The sequence below is a fragment of the Danio rerio genome, chromosome 21, assembly GCF_049306965.1.
Source record: "Danio rerio strain Tuebingen ecotype United States chromosome 21, GRCz12tu, whole genome shotgun sequence".
Lineage (NCBI taxonomy): Eukaryota > Metazoa > Chordata > Actinopteri > Cypriniformes > Danionidae > Danio > Danio rerio.
In genome coordinates this window covers 21,864,756-21,889,056 of record NC_133196.1, presented here as the reverse complement: position 1 = coordinate 21,889,056, position 24,301 = coordinate 21,864,756, and the positions used below count along the sequence as shown (strand labels likewise).

Below are 24,301 nucleotides of genomic sequence, written 5' to 3'. Positions count from 1 at the left end.
ATTAAAATAATTTTAAAAATCAATGTTTACATGGTAGACTCTTAATCAGAGTATTGTTTTAATTGCATTAAATCCAATTATTGGTGTCTATGTAAACGTACTCATTGACTTTGTCTTCATTAGTGTTAAAAACACAGATTTCTTTACAACGCATTAAAAAAAATGCATCAAAAACTCTTACATACACATTATTAGATATAAGAAAATTGTAGCAGTTTTAAAACCTTGACCTTTCCAAACCGTGGTAAACGGTGAAACCAGTTATCATCCCATGCCTACTATTAATATATGAAGAGTTCTAAAGCGAACCTTTTTAAGTGCCAACTCTAAAATCTAAATTTTACTCTTAAATCTGTCATTTTTGCAGGCTCATGGGTGTATATTCAGTAACTCACTTTTATGGCAATGAATATGTTCTTTTTTGCTTTTAGTGTGAAATAACTAAATATAAACATGCTACTAAAATACTCATATTAGAAATGTCAAGATTTTGAATCTGAACTCTTCAAATACAGTTGAAGAAGTATTATCCTCCCATTTTTTTTTTATATATTTCCCAAATGATGTTTAACAGAGCAAGGACATTTTTACAATATGTCTGATAATATTTTTTCTTCTGGTTTTATTTTGGCTAGAATAAAAAGAGTTTTAAAAATGTGTTGAAAAACATTCTCTCCGTTAAACAGTAATTTGGGTAAAAATAAACGGGGGGGGGGGGGGGGGGGGTTAGGGGGGGCTAATAATTTAATTTTGACTTCAACTATATGTACGCATGTATGTATGCAAGTAGTGTGCTCAGCAAAATTGAGCACACCCCATTTTAAAAATGGAAATTTTATCCATTTGTCAGTGAATATATGCAATGTATTTTGGTGCATTTAAACAAATCTGATTTATTAAACAGATAGATTTATTAAAATAATATTTTAGTCATCAAACATATTTAGAAATTAAAAGATAAAACAATTAAATTCAAGCAAAATACTGGAAAAACTATTACAACCCATAAAATTTCAACTAAATTTTTCAACTTTTTTGCTTCTCTTGATTTTTGCTCTTTTTAAAATTTGTATTTAATTTTTTCTATAACATATAATTTTGAACTACTAGTTTTTGGACTCAGTTCTCCCTGTGTTTGTGTGGGTTTCCTGGGGGTGCTCCAGTTTCCCCCACAAGTCCAAAGACATGCGCTATAGTTGAATTGAGTAAGCTATTGGGTGAGCTAAATTGTCTGTAGTGTATGTGTGTGAATGAGTGTATGGATGTTTCCCAGTGATGGGTTGCAGATGGAAGGGCATCCGCGGGATAAAACTCTCAGTCCGCTGAGGTGAAACCAAATTAATAAAGGGACTAAGCCGAAAAAAAAAAATGAATGAATGAATGATTTGTGAGAGGTGTACTTATATATGCTAAGCACTGTAAGGATGTGTGATTGTGTTTAAGATCAAATCGTGTAGTTGTAGATTAACCTCAACCAAATGGCCCAACATAATCAACAAAACAATGGTAGATCCTTCACCTCCACATATCCAGCATTGACTCCCCTTTTATGTACTACAACGCAGAAAATCAATAGCACCACATCACATGCCTTTTAATCAAATCTCATTTTCTTAAGTGCTCATTATACACAATGTTTGCGACAGGTCCCAGGTTGTTCATCCGATTGCTCCAGGAAGGCAAAACATATGATTCACATACCAGAAGCATTCACATATTTGCTCTGAAAACACCATCCTCACGCCCTGTTCAAACGCCCCTGGGTTTAACGCAAGAATGTGCCCGAACCGTTTCTCTGTGTCTCTTTCCGCTAGAATGGGAGTCTTTTTTTGGCAAACCCGCCAATTCAATTAGCACCTGAAAGAAAGTGGGCTCCTCAGTGTAATTATATCATCGGCCTAATTGGAGAATTGTGGGAAGCCTTCTGTTGAGCGCGGCTCTTCGGCCTGCTCTCGGTGCTGTAGTTCCATTCCGACTCATTTGTTTTGAACACACAAAAACCGCAGAGGTTGTTGCTGTGATTACACATTAGATTTGGAATTAAAATGACTCATTATGTTGGTCTGAACTCGATGTGCTTTCGGGCACATCAGTCTTGACTTGGACAACGTTTGCAGGTAATAATCAGTTGGTTTTTCCCGCCCTAACAATGGTGCATTCATTTTATAGGTTGCTTTCAAATTAGATGTTATTTGCGTTTTATTGGGAACATAACGTTCATTTTAAGTGATTGATTCCTGTTGGTTTGTGTTTACATTTTAACAATCCATTCTGACAAAATGGCATTCATTTACAAAAGTTGTTTCTATTATTAAAACTGTGATGAATAATTGTATTAAAAAGAAATTTTGAAAATAACTACAATGATGTTTTTACTGTTACAAATACTTAGTAAAAATGCTTAAACTTTAAGGTATGAAAAAAAAATACATTTTAGCTGCTTAACTTAAGAATTTGATGTTTAACTTGGTTATTTGCTGGTTCTTTGTAATTTTATAAAATTTACTATAAATTTCTGAGTTATATAGGGGGTTTAAAGCCACAAAACCATATTATATTATATTATATTATATTATATTATATTATATTATATTACATTATAGGGCTGCACGGTGTCGTAGTGGGTAGCACATTCAGGGTCAGTTGGCATTTCTGTGTGGAGTTTGCATGTTCTCCCTGTGTTCGCGTGGGTTTCCTCCGGGTGCTACGGTTTCCCCCAAAAGTCTAAAGACATGCGGTATAGGTGAATTGGGTAGACTAAATTGTCTGTAGTGTATGTGTGTGAATGAGTGTATGGGTGATTCCCAGTGGTGGGTTGCTGCTGGAAGGGCATCCGCTGTGTAAAACATGTACTGGATAAGTTGGCGGTTCATTCCGCTGTGGCGACCCCGGATTAATAAAGGGACTAAACGGAAAAGAAAAAAAAAATGAATGAATGATTATATTATATTATATTATATTATATTATATTATATTATATTATATTATATTATATTATATTATATTATATTTTATTTTATTATATTATATTATATTATATTATATTATATTATATTATATTATATATCAAAACTATATTATATTTCTGAGTCAAAATGGGGTTTTAAAAGCAGCAAAATAAAATTTTATAAATTTTATAAATATCAAAAATATATAAATTTTATAACATTATTTAAGGATCACATTGCAGATCCAAAATAATATGTAATTGTAATCTTACATAATTCTCTACACTTTATTCTCTTTTATATAACTGCATTTTACCTATTTATCAGAAAGAAGTTAAATAATAATACATTTAATAATAAAATAAATTTAATAATAAAGTCAAAAATAAATATGTGGTTTCATTTTTACATAAATATATATGTTAAACTGTTTGGCAACTCTTTTCCCAGAGATGGGTTGTGGCTGGAAGGGCATCTGCTGCGTAAAAACATGCTAGTTAAGTTGGCGGTTCATTCCGCTGTGGCGACCCCAGATTAATAATGATAAGCAAGCTGAAAAGAAAATGAATTATAGAATAAATGTTTGGCAACTCAAACAAGATCGTTATTTCACCCAGATTTTGACATTTGTTTTTTTTGTTTTTTCATCTTCGAAACATTAAAGCTTTAAGTTTCAGTATATAAAATCTGATTTGTAAGTAGACACCAAAATGTCGGCTTAAAAATTTATTGTAAGAATAGATTTTCTGAACAAATCAGATTAGTGGAGCACATTATACTGTTAAAAAAAAAAATAAAAAAATATTTCACCTTATATATTTAGTAATTGTTTGTTTATTTCATGTTAGTGCTGTATAATTATTTCAGAAATGCAGCAGCAACTTTTGAGTAAATATATTTTTCTTTCTTTCTTTTTTTGCAGTGTATGAACGTAAAAAAGAGAGAGGGAGAGTGAAAGACAGAGAGAAAATATATAAAGATAGATTTGAATTTCACAGTAGTAACACTTTGGATGAAAACAGGTTTAATTGTCTAGAGGCACAAGCACATTATATTTTGCCCTCAGTGAGTTCTAAACAGTAAACTTATTTATCCTTAACACAGCAAATTTGTGTGCCATCAAGGGTTATTTGAGTGCAGCTGAACCCAACAGAGCTGAATAATGACCTAAATGAATGCACACAAACACACTCACAAAATTCAAAAAAATTATGTTAGTAAATATATATATATATATATATATATATATATATATATATATATATATATATATATATATATATATATATACACACACACACACACTACCGGTCAAAAATTTGGGGTCAGTTAGATTTTTATATGTTTCAAAATAAGTTTATCCTGCTCACCAAAACTGCATTTGTTTTTGGTTGTAAAATTGTGAACTGTTATTGACTATAAAATAACTGTTAAAAGTAGTTTATAATTTGACCATTTATTCCAGTGATTTTAAAGAAGATTTTTCAGCTTTATAACCATTGTTTCATTATTATTAATACATTATTATTATTATTATTATTATTAATGTTAATATTAATAAAAGCAATAATGACTGAAGTAATAATTTCATTTTAAACTACATACAAGAAAGTATTTAACATTTTAATAAATATTTAACAATTTAACAATCGTTTTTCAACATTTAATAAATGGCACCTTTATTATTAAAAAAATTTTTATTTAAAAATATTTTTTTTTAAATCTGAACCTAAACTTTTGACCGATATTGTATATTTGTTACAGTCTGAACAATTGTTACTGACAAATTTGAGGAGGACATTTAGAGGACTAAAATCTAAGCAAATCCAATTTTTTTTCTCTCCCAAGAATCCTAATTTAGCAGATGTTTGAAAGTGAAGAGAAAAGAAAAAAAATTACTTTGTAGGTGACTTTGATCTTTACAGCGGGACTGAAATGCGAGAGTCTGTGAAATGGCCTGAGTGATTACCTTTGGCTGTCTTTTCAAACACTTATCAAACACTTTTATTTGAGAGATAAAACATCCTAAACGCATCATAAACATCTCCGAGAAGTAATTAGCTTGAGCTGGAAGCCCATTGGCCGCAGGTGCTAATGGACCGAAGTCAACAGAACGATAGGAAGCCGCAGCCATGCGGCTGTGACCCCTCCGGCTCGGACATCAAACTACGTGCCATGAGGTCAGTATAAACCTTTTTATTCGCCCTCACAATTGCACTTTTCATTGTCTCAGCGAGAAACCCAGAAACAATTAAACTCCCACACCAACAAACGTAATTCTGCCGTAATCAAACGTAATTCTGCACCACAACAAAAGAGCTGTGAAAAATGAGACGGCCAATGCAACATTCACATTTGGCTTTCAATGCAACCTGATAACATTATGAACTGCCGGTTTTGTGCAAATTATCACATTTCAGCATCATTAAATAACACGAAACCCCCCCACGTTCAGGATGTCAGATTAAAAGGGTGCAAATGTGGCAGGACGTGCCGCTCCAGATAAGCAGGACCGCGACGGACTCTGTCTTCAACAGCACGTCTTCATCCCAAATGAAATTAGCGCTTAGTCTGTCTGAGCAACATTAAAAAGGCACGGTGCTACGCAATCATCTGAAAAGCATCTGGACTGAGTGATTTGTTCAATAGGCTCTGCCATACCAGCTCCATATGGCGAATTCAATGGCCACCGTGCGATATCGCACCCGGTCAGGGAGTGGGGAGATAGGCGAAATAATCAAACACCGAAAAAGAGAAAACACAAAGTCATTATAAGACATAAGGGATGAGACGGAGGCAGACGGGGATTCATTCCCCCAGTGGGAAGGCTAAAATGGAGAGGAGCTGTGCGCTCCTATCCTAACACCCATATAACACATATTCCTTTGCTTTCAAAGGCTGGTATGCATATCGGGATTATTCCTACAAGGCAACTCGCCGACAAAAGATATTATCAGTGCCACTGGGTCGCCAGAGGGGATGGAAATGACATCAGAGGTAAGGCGGACAATAAAAAGGGGTGAGAACTCGGTTGAGTCCAGGCTACAGCCCTGCGTAAGCTGTTTCATCCCCAGCATATCTGATATCAGCCCTTAAGACAGAGTCCGTGGACGTGGCAGACAACTGGCGACGGAGGAAGAGAAGGGAGAGGGATTTCACCAATAAGGGGGCCCGTGCAACCTTCTCACTTTCACAGCAAACTCTTTCCAAGCAAACTTCAGGTGTCCCGCTTGAATTATACCAACGTTAATATGAGAGCATAACTTATGAATCACTCTGTGCTGGCAGGGACCAGCGCCAGGCTGACAATTAAATGTTGTAAATTCGACGGCAGTGGCCGCTTCTACTCGCTCCTGAAATACGGTGGCATGCTTTTAAGGGTGATCGATCTTTAAGCGAACTTACCATGCAAATCATCAGAGCCTAAAGTGAACTTGAGGCTGATAAGAATGAACACGTTCTGTATTCAGGCCACCACGAGTTACTCTACTACGCTAATCTGCCTGAAGATACTCAACCCGTCAAACCTTATTGGTTTCCCCAGATCTGCAGAGCCCCCACTGATGTTTCAATTGGTGGGTTTTGGTAACCACTCCCCTCCATTGCTTTGTTTCCGTGCCCCAGTTTTCGATAGTAAACAGGCACGTTTTAACATACTGTAGTAACGTACTATTGCAAATTTTGGACAAAAAAAAGGGAACATTTTCTTAGGTAAAAAAATAATATGGTGTGCATTTTAGGGATATAACAGAATACATGTGTATAAAAATAATAATGCACTTACTATCAGGCTATGGAAAATTCTGAAATAGCAATAGCACTTCGAACATCCCATGTGCATTGCGTGTCTAGACCTGACCATCTCCCACATCCATACACATCTCATCCACACCAACAGCCAGTCACAAAATACTGAGACTTTTTCCCCGAATAAAATGCTCATATGGTCAGCTAAACACAAAACAACCAAATGCATCTGTCTTTATCATTTTAGATATTTTCAAAAGTGAACTAAATACATTTCTGCACGGTATTGTTTGCCTTTTTTTATCATACAATATTTATTGGCTTATATAAGGCTGTATTTAAAGTAATATAAATCGTTTCAAGTGTTCATAAAATTTGTAGAGCTTTTCTGACAACCTACTTACAGTCAAAACATTAAATATCAATACCACCGAATTAACTGTGAGTAACTATTGTAACCCTGCAATAATTAAAATCGCTTCATTTCGCAGTTGTGCAGCTTTGAGAACATAAGAAGGTGATGATTTGAAGGATTTTCTTTGTGTCTTTCCAGGGAAGCAGAAATGCCCAGAGGGTCGTAGGTACAGCCATAAAAATGGTTTATTTGTTTCCTGAGCACATTTAGTGCTTATGTTTCCATCGGAAGCCTTTATGGCATCGCAATAATATTTATGTCCAAGACAGATGGTTTCCTTTGAGTTACAATGGGATTGTATTTCTGTTCATGTATTGTGGTTGCACAAAATTTCTCCTGCAAAATTTATTGCTTTTGGAGATGATTTGTAATGAAGTCTGAGCCTGAACGGTTATTAATTTACTTGATGAACGACTGAAGAACATCCAGTTTTTAATTTACTGTAATTATTTTTTAAAAACTGCAGTCATGAAACAGACAGAAGTAAAGAGCATTTACGTTATTACATTGGGGAATCGTATGCATCTTCAAACGAAATAATGACAGAAAGAATAAATGTAAACAAGTTTTTTTAAAGAACATTTAAATATTAAATATAAAAATATGTTATATATAAAAATTTAATTCTTAAATATTTACTAAAATTTAAAAAAACTGCTTTCTTATTGTATGAAGTTTCAAATTAAAGTATTACTCCAGTTATTATTGCTTTTATTACTTTTACATTATTATTATTAATAATAATAATAATAATAATAATAATAATAATAATAATAATAATAATAATAATAATAATAATAATAATAATAATAATAGAAAATATCTCTGAAGGATGTGATTCTAAAGACTGGAGTAACAAAACTAAAAATTGATCATTAAAATCACTGGAATAAATTATTAAATTAATATTAATATTAAAAAATACTTTTGAACAGTTATTTTAAAGTGCAATAATATTTCACCATTTTAAAATTTTTACTTTATTTTTTATTAAATAAATGCAGCTTTGGTGAGCAGGAGAAGCTTATTTTATAACATTTAAAAATCATACTGACCCCAAACTTTTGATCGGTAGTATATATATAATCAAGAGAATATACATACAAATGTACCAGGCAAACATATTCCACTTTCTAGAAAGTTAAAGTGTAACTTATGTAGCTATAAAAGCAGCTATTCTATTCAAATCCACAATAAATAGCACAACAGCTCTAAACCCAACAAAAGCTCCCTTCCTAATCCTGAAAAGGAAAGATTTATCTGTCCATTAACTCATGTTTTTAATCACATTTAGGATTATTGCCTCTGCTTCATGCTTCAAAATTTTGGCAAACCTAAAAAGAAAGCTAGCTGACAGAGAAAAAAAAGCGTCGTCTTTTTCCTGCTTGACTGACCACATCCTAATTCATGCTATAGATGGCAAATACTAAAGAAGAATTGTAATATTAATTAATCACCCTATTAAAAAATGTTGCATTTCCAGTTTCGACTTGCATTGGTTTCAATGTTTATCTTTACGCCACTTTTTACAGTCAGAGCGATCAAATCGGGAGGACCAATAATAATTAGTTTCAGTTAACTACAGTTTACGGTGATTCAAGCAGAGCCTGAGGGGAAGATACCTTCGTTTCCTGCAGACTCCCTGAATGGTCACGGGACTGCTTTGAAACTGGATGACACTGGTTAGTGGCTCATTGTCTATTATACAAAGTAGGGCTGTTCGCCCATTAGCACCTCTTTGTAGTAACTGCTCAAGGTGTGACATGCAACTTGTCACTGGAGCAACGTGAGCGTGCCTGCAGTTTCCCTGAGTCACATGAGAGTTCAAAGGATTGGAAACAATGGCATACGCCCAACTGCATATTCAAAATGACATTTTGATTGCAATACAAATTAAACGAACAAGCGTTGCATCACTATTTATATCAAGCATAATTAAGCCCTGGTTTACATCTGGTATTTAGATGCGTGTTTGCTTGATCACATCAAGAGTGGATGAGTGAAACATACTGAGTGTTTTTCGCCCAAATCTGACCACTTTCTAGATTTTATTTTCAGCCTTTTGAGAACTAATATTGAGAAATAGGTTTGTATAATTTACCTTAGGATGATTTTGCAATGTGTGAATCTGCAATAGTCGCATCGATGGATTATAGCTGATCAGGTACAACTGTTCAGAGCATATGACAATTGTGGAGTCATTTCAGTTTAACAAAAATGAAAGTTTATTAATTGCATGTGTTTTTAAGGCATGTGGCTGTGCAAGCACTTTAAACGGGTTCAAAGCATCTGGGAACAAAGAATTGTTACTTTTGTAGCTTTAACAAAGATTGATTTTAGGGCTGGGTGATAAAATCAATATCAGTATTTATTGGCCGAACACCATTGTCAATATCGATAAAAAAAGTTCAGTATGTAGCTAGTTTCAGTATGAAGTGCTATAGTTTTATTAAAATGTGGCTGCTAAGCACACACATTAGAAGCAATGTAAATAAGCTTAGGGTGTCTGTTTGCATTTCCAAAGAAAAAGCGCGCTTGCAACGTTCACGACTAGTTTTATGTAATGCGTGTGCATTTTTTAGGAACACCTAGTTAAAAAACATCTGAACTTTTTAGAATGGCCCGAGTGCTAGAACTAACCAATCTGCTTCACACTTTGTATGGAATATACACATTTCAGTAATAATGACTAATTACCTGCAAGCACATGCTTGCACTTATCACTTCAGGTCAGAACAACACACGTGAAAATGAGTGCCGCATAGCAGCAGTGAGGAGATTGTAAATAAAAAATGATTTAAGGATGTGGCCAGAGTTGCTTTTTGGTTTCTTTTCTTGTGCATCCCAGCAACTAACACCATCTGAAAGATTTTTTAGCATAGGGGTTATGTATTCAACTAACTTTACAATTTGTAATGTTGCAATATGTATTAGATTTATTATGGTTGGTTTCTTTACCTGAAAGCTCAGATTTGATTATCATAAACTGATTTGTTCACAGATTTGTTTACTCTATCATTATTATTGACACCTTACAAATGTTTTTCTACCTTTACCATTGCACACACTTTGTAACATTTTATTTATATAGTTTAAGAGTCCCTTTAACACTTATGTTTATCATTTATGTCTTCATTATTATAAAGAGACAAGCCATTTTGTTTACATATTTTGTTTTTGACTATTAAAACTCTTTTTTAAAAGTCTTAAAATGTAAACAACTTATAAAAAAAAACATCCTATTATGTAAATAAGTTGTCATTTAATAAGAATATGTCAATAACTCCATTTTGACAAAAATGTCAGATAGAACCTTATAATTCTAAGGTGACGATATCGCCTAGTCCTAATTGATTATGAAGACAATGAAGACTTTACAGCTTTATTGTATGCTTGATTGTTTTATTTCTGTACCTGAATGCTGTTTAGACTCCTTCATATGCTCTGCTGTATTTATCTATGCTTGTAATGTGTTTATTATATTTTATGCAGATGCACTTCCATACAAAACTGTCCCAATCAATCTAAAATGAATAATTCTTCCCAAATAGATATATACAAATTATGTATTTGGTGAAATATCAAAATATTAATTGCAGAAAATCTAAAATTGCAACGTACATTTTTCCCAATATCATGCAGCCTTAATTTACACAAGAGAAATGGTAAATGTTAGAGGTTTGCAGATACAGCAGCTTTCATTTCTGTTTTTTTATTAGCACAAAACTTCAGTTCAACACTGTGTTTGTGTTAGAATCTACTTTCATTTCCACATTCAAACAAAACTTTGCAGACAGCGAAGTTTAAATCTTGCCAGGCTAGCGTGCCTCAACAAAACGTACCATAATATTTAAGAATTAGGTCAGTAGGCAGAGGGGAGGCAGTCTTTCGTGGCGGCTCAAATGCATTCAACCACACGAGATCAACAAAACACCCAAATATGCTTTTAACTACTTCTAGAAGTAGTCAAACGTGGACAAACTTTAACCAAGGTAACTCTTAAGCTTGCAAATGATCACTTTTAATCAGATTGGCAAAAATGGACTTAATACCAGTGCCAAAAAGACAATACAACCACATTATCTGGGTTTGCAGATTGATCTGCATGTATGTACCCAGTGTTTGCTAGCCAGAAGTTCACTGTCGGAATAGGAATTACTTGATTGACTAGCGGCTGACACTTTGTCCTGCTTCTTTGTGATGACCTGTTACTCCAGCTGCCCTCTCATCCCCTGCAATGTTTGCTGCCCCATGCACGCGATCCCACTCCCGGCTGCCAGCAGTGCGCTTGTCCGCCTTGCCGCTTCGCTGCACCCTCTCATCGCATTACTTCTGCTATTCTAACTTTTCCATCAATTATGCACAAGAATAACTGAGGCCTGGCCGCAGCAGATACATAAAAGAAAAGTGGATGCCTCCATGACTTCACCGTCTGCCAGCATGTTCCCCCGACCAGTGATACTAGTGCCAGAGCACCAATGTGCATGGTTGTGCTGCCATCACATGAGTCTGGTTTATGATGTCTCCGCTTCTGTGGCTTAAAATCTGATTTGTGTATTTAAGGGTTGGGTTGTGTAACTAGAACATTCTAGAACTTATTTACTTTCTTGCAATACTAGAATGAAACGTGTACAAATCAATAAACTTCACAATTTTGAGATTTTTTAAAGCACAATTTGGAAGAAAATCAGTTTAAAATATCAAAACAAAAAGAAACCCAGCCCCAAATCTCCTGCTGTTCCGTTGAAAATACAAAATGGAAGCAAGTTTGAAAATGGCCGCGTTTACACTCCTGTGTTTGCGAGACAACTACTGGTAGACTAGTCATTGAGACAAAAAAGGCTGGGTTCCTAACTCATACATGAGGAAAACGTGACGAAGGTGTCATTACATGACTAAAACTATGCAATCTAATGAACTGTGGTACAAACAACAGGACTGAAAGAGCAGTGAAAGAGAAGAGATTCTCCTACAAAAAAATAACAATAATAATTTCCTGCAATATCGAAAATCACTGACCTTTCAGTTTTCAGTGACGGCCACATTGACCTCATTTTCTCAACATTGCGTGTGAAGGTTTGTTGGCTAGACTTGACTTTGAGATCGCAAACAGCGTTTAATATTTTATGGGTCCCAATGCTTGAAGCAGACTCAAATTTGTAACAGGGAAATGCTTTACCACGTACCACAGACTGATAATCTGCTATTAACGGCTCCACAATCTTTAACCAAGAATGTGATGAGAACGTCTAGATTACAAAATGTTTATTTCGACCTTTAACTCTTTTGTTTTTGTTTTTTATACGTGTTAAGGAATCTGTAGTATTCAAAACCACCAGCCAAACTATTTATATCAATTAACAGAGTTTATTTAAAAAAAAAAAAAAATTAAAAATGTATTAAAATAATTACATTTTTTATAAAATACAGCATTCCTTTTTATATTTATCTATAAGTTGATTTAAAAAATGTCAATAAAAAATGTAAAACTTTATATAATGTCATTATATTTTCATTCATAAATTATTTGTTAAATGTAAAACGATGTTTCAGAGTGTAATTTCGTTTCTCTGCGGTATTTAATTGACAATCTGACGATTCTCTTGGACAGCTACCACAGCCATAATTGCAATATGTTCGTAATAATGCAGCCAAAGCAGCTTAATGGCAAACAGCGCTTTTGAAAAGATGTATGTCCTTCAGAACTGAACAAAAATATTCACCATCCAATTTTTTAATACTCTGAATGGGTGAAATACTACACGGAAAGCAGCTTCAAAGAGTCCTTGCACGTTCTTTCTGTATGAGAAAGAAAGATGAAGGTATTCGTCAGCCAAAAGTCCTACATTTGTGCAGGTGAAAGCAGTTTTAAGGTTACACACCAAGTTCAAATCTGGGAGACAAGTTTTTCGAGGCTTCTCTTTCTCCCTCTTTCTTGGTTTCTTGTTCTTTTTTGTTTTCCTTTCATACTAACCCTTGCCAAGTCAGTCCATTTTTATTAGCTTAGCCTGTCGAACAAATGCTTCCTTCATTATTTCTCATTGCGATTAAATGTGCCGTAATGAAGGGCACAAAGAGCAAACTGCTCTGCACTTTCGCGGCGAAAGAATGCGCAAAGTAGTCATTACCGCATGCTACATTTTCCTCCAATTCTTATCAAGGAGGCTTAGTAAACTTTAGGGTCTTTTCAGGAGCTTTATCAGGTCATTAAGGTCTGAAGCTGATTAATATGAATGGTTGTTGAGGTCGTGGCTCTCCGAGGGAGACAGAGAAGGGTGAAGGGGTTCAGAGGAAGTGTTTTGTATCTTTACACAATGGGCCGATGACCTCCTAAGCCCTTTAGTGCCTCTCTCTTAATACCTTCAGCCGGGCCTTCAAAGACTCCAGCAAAGACATTTCACCACTCACAGTTTAAAAGCGCACACAGTATGAGAAGCTTACCTCCACAAACACAGAGAGCCGAAATGCATCAGTTATCATCAAAAAGTTCAGAGAGGACGAGCAATCGCTGTGATGAGTCAAGCGTGAATTCGTCAAATGAAAAGAAGAACGGTTAACTTTAATTTTAAAACGAGACACTCCCAGGATTCTCTCAGCGATGCAATCATGACAGTTTATTAGCGTAACGCTGAAGGAAAGGGGCCCGGCACCTCTTGGTGTGTTAGGGGTCATCAAACAGCAGGATGTTCTAGTTACCCTGCAGGAAAAACTTTCTCTCCGCTGGAGTGAGTCTTCCGATACCCCAAATCTTTTGAGAGCGCCAGCACACCACCACAGAGCCCTGGAGGGTTAATCGAGATGGGGTGCGAGTGTGGGACTCAAACAGAGAGGCCTGCGGTTCCCATCTGTAAGTCTTTCCATTCTTTAGCCGGTCTATATTTCCTTCTACAAGCCCTCCTGTATGCACTTCCTGCATGTAAGAGCCTAAATACTTTAAACTCTGGCAAAGATCCACTAAGACAGGAACAATGGCACCCTTTCACGTGGCCTGGGAGAAGAGCGAGGTCTTCAGACCAGTCAATATTTGGACATGATTTTTTTCCCCCCATTTAAAATCCAAGCGGAACCAAGCAGCAGGAGGCCTGAAGTGCCAGCGAGGGAAAAGCAGGGTAAACATGCAGAACAATGCCAACTGAACACCACACAATACCACTGAACAGCTATCACAATATCAACTGGCCACAAACCGCAAACCATGGGCTTTGTTTTTAAAGTGGGGATTAAAACTGAGCCGGCACAAAAAGGAAACCATTTGAGGTCATATTGCGCAAGCTGGAGTTAAGAGGTGAAAAAGAGATGGCTTTACAGGGGATCCATGACATTTCCCATTTCTGTAGCGCAGAAATGAGACAACCGAGAAAGCGTTTAAGTGTGAAATGTTACAAAAAAAAAAAGTCCAAAGAGGCCGAGTGTGCTATTCACTACACCACCTGACCAAGAAGGCTTCAAAAACTGTAGGGAAAGTGCCACATCTGTTATTGAGAGATTTGAGAGGCATTATCAGTGATTAAAACAGGACTCCGTCAGAATGCTGAAATCCCTTTCCCCAGCTGTTAGGTCCATTCGACAGACCTCTTTGATGGACAGCGGTATCGGCTTCCATGGCACCACATACACAAACAGCCAGAAGATTAAGGTAGGAATTCAATACTGATTCCAGACTGATCCTGCCTATCAACAACAAATAAACAGGTTTCATTTTCGACACAAGACCTATTTCAAGTTTAAATTCCAGGAACTAGCAGACAAAAAAATTATTGACAAATGAATATATTTGTAATGTAGATCACATATCTGGATTACGCAAACACTACTTTTTTCAGGAAGGCAGGAAACAATAAGCTCTCTATCTCAGTCCAATCCAAGTAATGCCTGTGAACGAACACATCTCGGACTAAGAAATGACTAATCTGAGAAGGAGCTGGGAAACTTCCGAGGAAATCTGCCAACTTGAATTGAATTTGTAATTGCAAACGGCATAGGCCGCATTGGACCGAAGCAGAAAAAAGAGCCCCCAAAACCCAGTGAAGCTTGTAAGACCACCATATGTAGAGTAAGACGGAGGCTTACATATGAATGGGTCTGCTGCAAATCTCAGGCCAAAAACTAAAGGAGCCATTCCCCCCTAAATCCTCTAAAGAATCTCTATAGACTCCGCCGTACTCACTCATGTGAGAACACTAGCAATCACTCAGTATGTTCGCCACTGCTTTAAAGTGCAATTGCTTCGCTTTTAAAATAACGATTAAAAGATAAGCAGGCCCGCATGGTTTGAGTGAAAAAAATAATAATAAACACTTGTGTTTCTTGTTATTATAGAACACTGTTTTTCATTAACGGGCATTGAGCAATTAAGAGCTTCAATTAAAGCTTTAATGTAGGCAATCTATCTGACAAATTAATATTTCATGCCATGGCTATCTACATCTTTGAGTTGGACTCTTGCACAGCTGTTTCTAATGTTCGTAATTTAGGCATGTTAATGAGCGACATTACCAGAGAAAAACGCAGCTATATAAAACAACACAATGAACCGATCAGGCACCTTAAAAGCTACCTAGAGATTGGTGTTTGGAGGGTCAGATAGACTTAATCAATGTTTAAATGAACAAGGACACGATCGGATCGATGAGCATGCACATTCTGATCAGGAAGTAACTTGTTTTTGGGGCTTATGAGTGACATTGAGGGCCCCAAGGTCTTGCCAGAGAGTGCTGCTACATTATACAGCACAGCCAGATTTGAATTAGGCCACTGGGTGAGTGCATGAATGTGAATGAGAGATACTCATTTGAACTATCTCATTTATTTGCTAGAGGGGCCTCATTTTGCCCGGACAAAACACAGGCAGGGAGCCTCCAACACACACACTGATATATTCACGACTGCACAAACACACACTTGTGCCAATCTATAGAAACAGGTCTCGCCCTCAAATTCACCCTCAACGGGGCTCAATACTGTCCGACGATGGTTAACCGCAGCCTTGTGCTGTTATCACTGAACGTGTGACCCCTGCATGCGCTTCTCTCTCATGAGCATGCACCCAACTGGGCATCAGCCACATCCAAAATGCTTCTTTGGGTTTGACCCATTGTGTAAAGCCAGCATGGGGCTGGGGTGCAGGGCAGAGAGAAAGCCCCATGGCAACTGAAGAGGGACAACCGAGAATGGGGATGAGCTGGAATCACAGCGCTTTCAGGAAACTCCAGACTTATGAAAAGGAGAACAGTGAGCCTGATGTAATTGCTAAATAAATATATTTCATATACATATGCCATTTTAGCACATTATTCTAGCAATATGTAGTCATGAACACTAATAATCACTGACATTTAACACAACCATTCTAATAACAATCATCAAACCAACTTATTCAAGTACATCTCGCATTCAGAATAATGCTTACTTCTCTTGATGCTATTTTTCATTAACACCATTCACTGAACAGAAAGGTTATATTGCCTTATTATACATCCTTTGTTGAAATCCATTACTAGCTCATTCTAAGCAACGCATTTTTATAAATGCCTCAAAAGAAATATGAATTGCGAGAACTGTGCTCTTTTAGAATTATGATAACAGACAAAACCGCATTCAAAAAAGTAAATTGGATTTTATAGAACAACGAGCCATGATATTTATTTCTAATGATGTTTCTAGAGGACAAGGTCTAGGACAAGCTGGTGACACAGGGCAATGACTTTTCACTTTGAAAGAGCAAAGAGCTCGCCTGTCAGTCTGACCAAACTTAAAGAAACCTCTTTCATATTAATAATTCCTAAAAAATGTCAGCAAAATAAATTCCCTATATATATATATATATATATATATATATATATATATATATATATATATATATATATATATATATATATATATATATAAAGGCCAATAGACTAACCACTCGCATACTTTCGAAAGCACTTTTTGATTACGACCATATATAAAATCATGATCTTATATTTGTTACAATGTTTGCAATTTTTGTTAAGTATTTGTGGCTCATTTATTTTCCCAATTTGCGTGCGGCAATTTGCCAATTTACTTTAAAATAAGAGTGCCAAACGTTTGAATGTGCACGCTTGCGTTTAGTTAGAAGTTTTGCGCCTGTAATCTAGCTTTGTTATGACTGCTGTATCACCAATGAAACTTATTCAGACGATACCGACGGCTAGACGAACCTGTTCAGTTCGCCGCCGCAGTGTAGGCTATACTTCGCTCTCGGTTTCCTGCGCACTACGGCGTTTCCAAATGACAGAAGTGCAACGGTGTTTTACTGTATTTACTGCGCAAACAACTTACTCACCTTGGGTTTGTTCGGTTCCAGAAGACAGCGTAGCGATCCGCCACAACCTTAGACGCCGGATCCAGGCCCAACACAGACATCCACAGGCTGCTAAACAGTAAATAAAACATCTCCACCTGCGGCATTTCTGAAAGTTTCAATCGCAGTCCCCTTCAATACAGCGATCCGGTGATGACGAACTGCGCTGTTGTTCTTGAATATCCCACGTGCGGAATCTTTTCTCTTTAACTTATGTTTCTTTTACTGTACAAAATACGATGAGCTATACCACCGCAGTGCGAGGAATGACAGATTCGCAGTACTTACATGTAAATTACTAGAAGAAAGAGTACGAAGCCGGTTAATGCGCTCGCTGTCTGTCAGTAGTCCGACCTGATAATGCGTTCATCTCAAGCACATCCTTTCGTGCGATTGAGCGAGTTAGTTTCCCACGAGGTAAGAAATAATTAGACAGTTTTCAGGTCCTTTGAGTGTTCATCTCCCATTCCAATAGCATGAAGGTGTTCAGCGCGGTTGGTCACTGCATGTAGTTAGTTGGAGTGAATGAAAACTGCAGCGTATGTCCACTGGCACCTCATTCTCCAACATCTGAATGGAAACCTGCGCTCTGTGTGTGCGGTCAGACCTGACGTTCACAGACTGAATTTATGTCCTGAAGCGCTGTCTTCAGATTAGGAGACCAAACTACCTGTCTGGACGAAATGCACAAAGCGCAGTCAAGGTTCAGTGGTGAGATATAGTCCACAACAGTACGCTTCCAAGCTGAGTTGGTCAGAGTGCTTGAGCCATGCTGTTTCAGAAGGAGAGAGAGGGAGAGAGAGTACAGTTCCAGCGCTCGCACTATTTCTCATTGGTTTGCATTTTGAATGATGGGCGGCTCGGTTACAAAAACTACAACCCGCCTCCGAAGGTGGTAGAACCGCTTTTTTATGGCAGTGTAAGCCTGGAGAATATGTTCCCAGGGTGATATCACCGTTTACGCATTTTTGTCTTTGTTTGTTTGCTTCTGAAAGCAACAGCGTCCTTGACAATTTAAAATATTCAATTTATTAGGCCCGCACAGCCTACATTTAATATACAATTTACAGACACACACACACACACACACACACACACACACACACACACACACACACACACACACACACACACACACACACACACACACACACACACACACACACACAAAAAATGATTACGTGAAGGATTTTCTTTAAAATCATGCCTAAAACTTGTGAGTCACTTTATTCATAATAGAACCGGCTCATAAGACTCATCCATTCATAAATCGGTCACGATAAAACAGGGAAATAAACAAAGGGCTACAGTAGAAAAAAATAAACGTACATTTTAGTAGGTTAATTAATATATTAATTTTCACTTTAATTAGGACAGCATATTCACAACTCTTCAATAGGTAGGCTATATTTTTAATGCGGCAATTATCTTTTTTTTAAAGAAAATTTTATACAAATTAAAAAAAAGGTTACCCATGGTAACAATAAATTAACAATGGGTTTACTACAGTTACCAGTTATTTAATATTTAAAAGAGTAATTTAATACTTTTAAATTTAATTTAAAAGAGTAATATAATAATTTAATAAAATGGTAGTCTATAATTTTACTGTAGTAGAAATAGAAGTAATGTAGAAATGTAAAATCTCTTTTTAAAAAGCACATTGCACTTTACCATAGTGCCTAGTAAATATAATGCAAAAATAGACTAGGCTAATAATAATTCATTTTCGCCAGGATATGCCTATTTTATTATTTGTAAAATTCCACGAACGTCTGATTTATTCACTTAGGCTTTATGTAAATCTAACATTTAAACAAGTTTGATTTGGTTTCTCATGATCGGTTTCATATATACATATTAACAAAATGCAATGTAAATATTTTATATTTCTAAATTACGTTAAGTGAAAGAGCCAAATCAACTAAGCCTATCATACATTCAGCACAATGTAATATTTGTTTATGTGGGTGGTTCGTGTCTTTTCATTTTCTTTGATTTATTGACGCACATTTTCTCAAAACCACAGCAGTTCCCACTCGCTCTCTTCTCAACTAAATGCATGGCTCAGCCTGAACAGTTGACATTGCCCGCTTTCTCTGCAGACCTTAAAGCCCTAATGCGCCCCATAGTGGAGCGACTGAAAACCGCCCAGGAGAACACGTGGGCTTGTGTTCAGCATGTCAAGGCTGCTGGATGCTCTATTGTGATACTTCATGCCAGCCCACAGTTGAGTTTTCTCTCTCTTTTTCATATGTGCACATACCTAGAATGATCTGCAGTGGTGCAAAGAATATCACTGAATTATCACTTTATTAGGTAATTTTTCAAGTAAAATATCTCATAGTGGATTTAGACCAGTAGTGTCCAAACTATTCTTATTAAAGGCCGCTAACCAAACTTGTTTGAGGCTGGTGGGCTGAAGGTAAATATAATTCCCATGGTTGATTTTTTAACTTATTTAATAATATTTAAAAATAACTATAAAACATTGGTTTATATGATCTAATACAGCATCATCCCTTAACATTTAATAATGAACGTATTATAGTAAATACAAAAACAATCCCATTTAAGACAGAATGGAGTTACACTAGTTTTTGACTTGATTGGCTCACCGATGTCTTTGGCATAGTCCTCTATCTGTCCAGTGATATTGTTTACATCTTAAAAAACCACATTAATTTACAACATGTCATTGATACAATTCATTTCAAGTAGCATTTTTGTTTTTTGTAGCGCAGCGATAAAACAAATAAAAAAAGATTATGTCAAATTAAAAATGACACAACTTCCATTCGCCCCAACCTTATATCCTTCTCACTATCTTCTCAGATGGGATGGTGGGCCAAATCAAAGGTTACAGTGGGCCAACTTTGGCGGCTCGCGTGATTAGGGGGCCCCAATAATTGAAAATCCGGCATCCACAACAATCAAACCCCTGGGAACAACTGTGGTCGGAACCAAAGTTCACAGGTCTGTGTTCTCTGAACTCCTCTCAAACGGTGGACTACTTCATTTTGATTGCTTGCCGCCGAACCGCATCATAGCTCATTACCAAATAGTTGACTTGATTTCAAATCCTCCTCACCGGAGAAGACGCACCGCGCTGGTCCTCGCCACCGGTTCCCTTTGAATATGAATGACTTCCGGCTACTTTGACGCTCTCGCCGCTTGTTTGTGAACGCTACCCCGCGTCGTCGCTCCACCCCGCCTCCTTTCTTGCTCCTTAGTTTGTGATTGCTCCTCAGTTTGTGAAGGCTTCCCCATGTTGTCACTCCACCCTGCCCCCCTTTCCCGCTTCTCAATTTATGATCGCTTCCTCGCGTCGTTGCTCCACCGACTCTCTTCGTCCCCTCAGTTTGTGATTCCACTGAAATTCCACTGATAATACTGAGGTAAAATTAATTTCTATATTTTAAAGACACGCATTGGAAATTATTTTATTTAATGCAGTGCTTCTTGTTTGGTCTGATACCCACTTTATTTTGTATCTTAGCCAGGCAGTGAAGATTTTTTTTTTTTTTTAAAGAAATCAGATCTTAAACGCAGCATTTTTGTATGGGATGACAATTAACCAGAATCCCTGGGGCTGGCTGACTGAAATTAAAAGTCTGTGTGCATATATCCCATTATCTAAACCTCAGGCCTTCAAGGTTGAAGTTTACCAGTTACTACTACTGGAAAGTAAAAAAAAAAAAACATAATAAAACAAAAAACAAAAAACACTACCAGGCCCGTAACTAGCTTGGTGAAAGGGGTGGTTCTTTTTTCTCAAAAAGTGGATCTTTTTCAGTTATGGGCCTCATTTAGGCTAATTTTTTTAATAATGAGACTTAAATACTGCATTTTAGTAACATTACAAGCACTATTTTAGCTGAAATAGACTGTTGGATGGTCATCATAAGCAAAAACAGGAAATTTGAAAATTTATGGATAACAACAATAGCCAAAATAGTATTCAAATTCATTTTAATATCGATCCCTTTTGGTGCTTCACACCTTTTCAATGCTCATTTTTTGTTTCAAGATTTAAAATAAACATTACTTGTAAAATATCTTCTCTATTTAAAAACAATACAGTAGCAAAAGATGACTTCTACGTCAGATAGTATATCTTGTTACAGCCGGATGTTGGACTTATGAAAAATAATTATGTATACTGGTCAAAACTGATTAGTTGAGGTCACACTGAAGCAACAGCCAACAGAGGATTCCATTTGGTCTTAATATCTTTTTCGATGGGTTATTTTCACTATTTATTTTTCACTATCATCAAAAAATGACAAATGAGGTCATGTGGGACAAATTCTGGACCTTTGTCAGTGAGGGGTGAGACTGAAACTACCCGACCCCCCTAGTTACGGGCATGAATACCCTTGGCTCCAGATAATACACTGCTCTACAAATTAAATTACGCCATTAAAACTTTATGTGATGCATGATATCAAACACATTAAAGATGTTTTCAAGTTTCAAATGGTCCACACTCTAATAAGTGCATCCTTTTACCCAGTTTCTACATCAGATCTATAAGCAAGCACCGTTATTGATTTTAAACGACTGCAATGATGTTACATGGTTCTTTGGTTTTATTTTTTTGAGCAATAAAAGATGTTTTCATCAGACCGGAATGTGTTTACTCTCTTCCCCGAAGCCTCATTCTAATAGCAAGGAATAAACCAAAATTACATAATATAATAATGACCGTATATTGCAAAGTCCAAAGTCCCTTACTAGATTTCACACAAACACTGATCTTCTTATTTCTGGTGATTTATGATCCTTGAAGCAATTCAGTTTTTTAAAATCAATTTTACAACATGATGGATGAGCACAATAACAATTTACACCCGTTTTTATTTTTATGTTCCTTTAATAGAGTGTATGTTAAACTATTTGCACAATGTAATGAAATCTATAATAACAAATGACAATTTTTAAGTTTCTTTTTTATACTTTGCATCTCTTCCCATAACACTTTGACTCATCCCATACAATCTGCTTAATAAAATACAAAATGAAAGAGAACGACTTAACATTTCAGCAGTTGTTGTCCAAGAAACTAAATTATCTTTCTAATTCACCAGACAACTATAAACATTAAACAACTACTGTAAGATTAGTAGCACATTGCAAATGGCTGTCTAAAATAAAACCATTCAATTATTACAAAGTGAAATGAAAAAAAAAAAGTCCACACATATAATGAGATGATTAAAACCTTAACTAATAACTCAAGGTTATTTTCGGTTTCTGGAAATATTTCCACCATCTCTAGTGTGAGACTAGACGCCTGAATGTCGAGCTTGTTAAAAAGGATGATTTATTTGAGTAACGTGCAAATGTGGTGAACCATCTGACCTCTCTTATCTCCGCCTGACCTGCGGTTCACACATATTATACGTCTAATACCCTCTAACAGGACAGACGGCCCTCAGCGCGTGTTTTCCCCTGATAGGCAAGCCCCTGCTGCAGGGTACCAAATCCCTGTGACCTCCAGAACCTTCCCTGTTCAGTCTCAGTGTTCGAAACAAGCGGCGCTGACATCGGAATGCCAACTATTCCAAAACGGGACGTTCTCACCGTAGTTTTACATTTGTGTGGATGTCTCTGATCACAGGCGTGACAGGCAGAGGAAGCTCTGGCTGCGGTGGGCCGATCACCGGATCAGAACAAGACCCCGGATTCATCCACACAGCTGCAATCGGCTCACTTATCAGTTTCAGCTGACTTCGTTCATGTAATCTCTTTCCCCGAACAAATTTTCAGATGACAGTCTAACAGATAAAGAAGTGCATGTCAGGAGGTATTATAGGAATTTCTTTCAGCAAGTATGAGTCTTCGGGGACTTTTTTGATGTAGAGTAGAGCAGACTAGGCAGAAAAATAAAAGAAAATGGGATTTAACTCTGAGGAACTCTATATCTACCAAGAGAGGGAAAAATAGAAAAAGAAAAGAAACAAGACTAAGAATGACTGTAGTATCGTTTAAAATATGTAACCTATCACAATTATTGATTAATCATCTTAGCATGGTTATTTCAGGTAATCGCATATAAGCTTGATAACTGTGCAATGTTCACAATGTTAAAAGCAAAGCTCACCTGAAAATTAAAAAGTCTTCACTATTTAATTACCCTCAAGTACTTCTAAACTTTTGCAGATTTCTTTCACCTGTTGAAGACAAAATAAATGCTGGAAAAAATAGCCATTGACAAAAAAATACTATCAATTATTCTACAGGAGTAAGTAGCAGGGGTATTAATTCTTGTAGATTTAAGAGTGGAACTGGTAGAATTTATTTTTATGTACTAGTTCTGTTGCTTAGAATAAATTGCCTCAAAATGTTAAAGAGATACAATTTGAAAGTATTTTTAGAATGGAAATTAAAAAATGGTTGTTTTATGGTTGAAGTTGAGGTTTTTGTTGGGTAAGTTGTTGAGCTTATGATGTGTGCACTACATTTATGATTTTCTCGTTCATTTTTAAGAGTATCAAAGACCACAATGAAAATAAGCAGGGCTGTGCGGTTTGGGGAAAATATCTGTTTTGACAGACATTTTGATTTTGATTTCGATTTGATTTGCATTTTAATTTTGTAGTCAAGCTTCAGCTCAATAATCTGTATTGTAAATTTCTATGGCTAAAATGCAATGAGTGTTAGTAGGTGTTTTGGTTACTGAAATGATATTAACTTATATTAGCAAACGACTCTAAAATTGAAGAGTTCAGATGCAAAAACCTCTAAATGCTGTTTGAAGTTTTTTTCTAAAATGATCATTTTATCCTGTGTACGTTCAGTAATATCACTTTTTAATGCAAATAATAGTATATAAGTAATAAATAATAAGTCCTTTTTATG

The 24,301-nt window shown here is 36.2% G+C and overlaps 1 protein-coding gene across 2 annotated transcripts in view; it reads right to left on the bottom strand.

Moving 5' to 3' along the window:
- efna5a (ephrin-A5a) overlaps positions 1 to 18,241 on the bottom strand; it is an 88,224-nt gene extending 69,983 nt beyond the window's left edge. For both annotated transcript variants that reach the window (XM_001337352.9, XM_005161235.6), the window contains exon 1: positions 17,420 to 18,241. In XM_001337352.9, coding sequence (XP_001337388.4) covers positions 17,420 to 17,544 — 125 coding nt within the window. In that variant the 5' untranslated portion in view covers positions 17,545 to 18,241. The remainder of the gene's footprint in view (positions 1 to 17,419) is intronic.
- Positions 18,242 to 24,301: the final 6,060 nt, after the last annotated feature.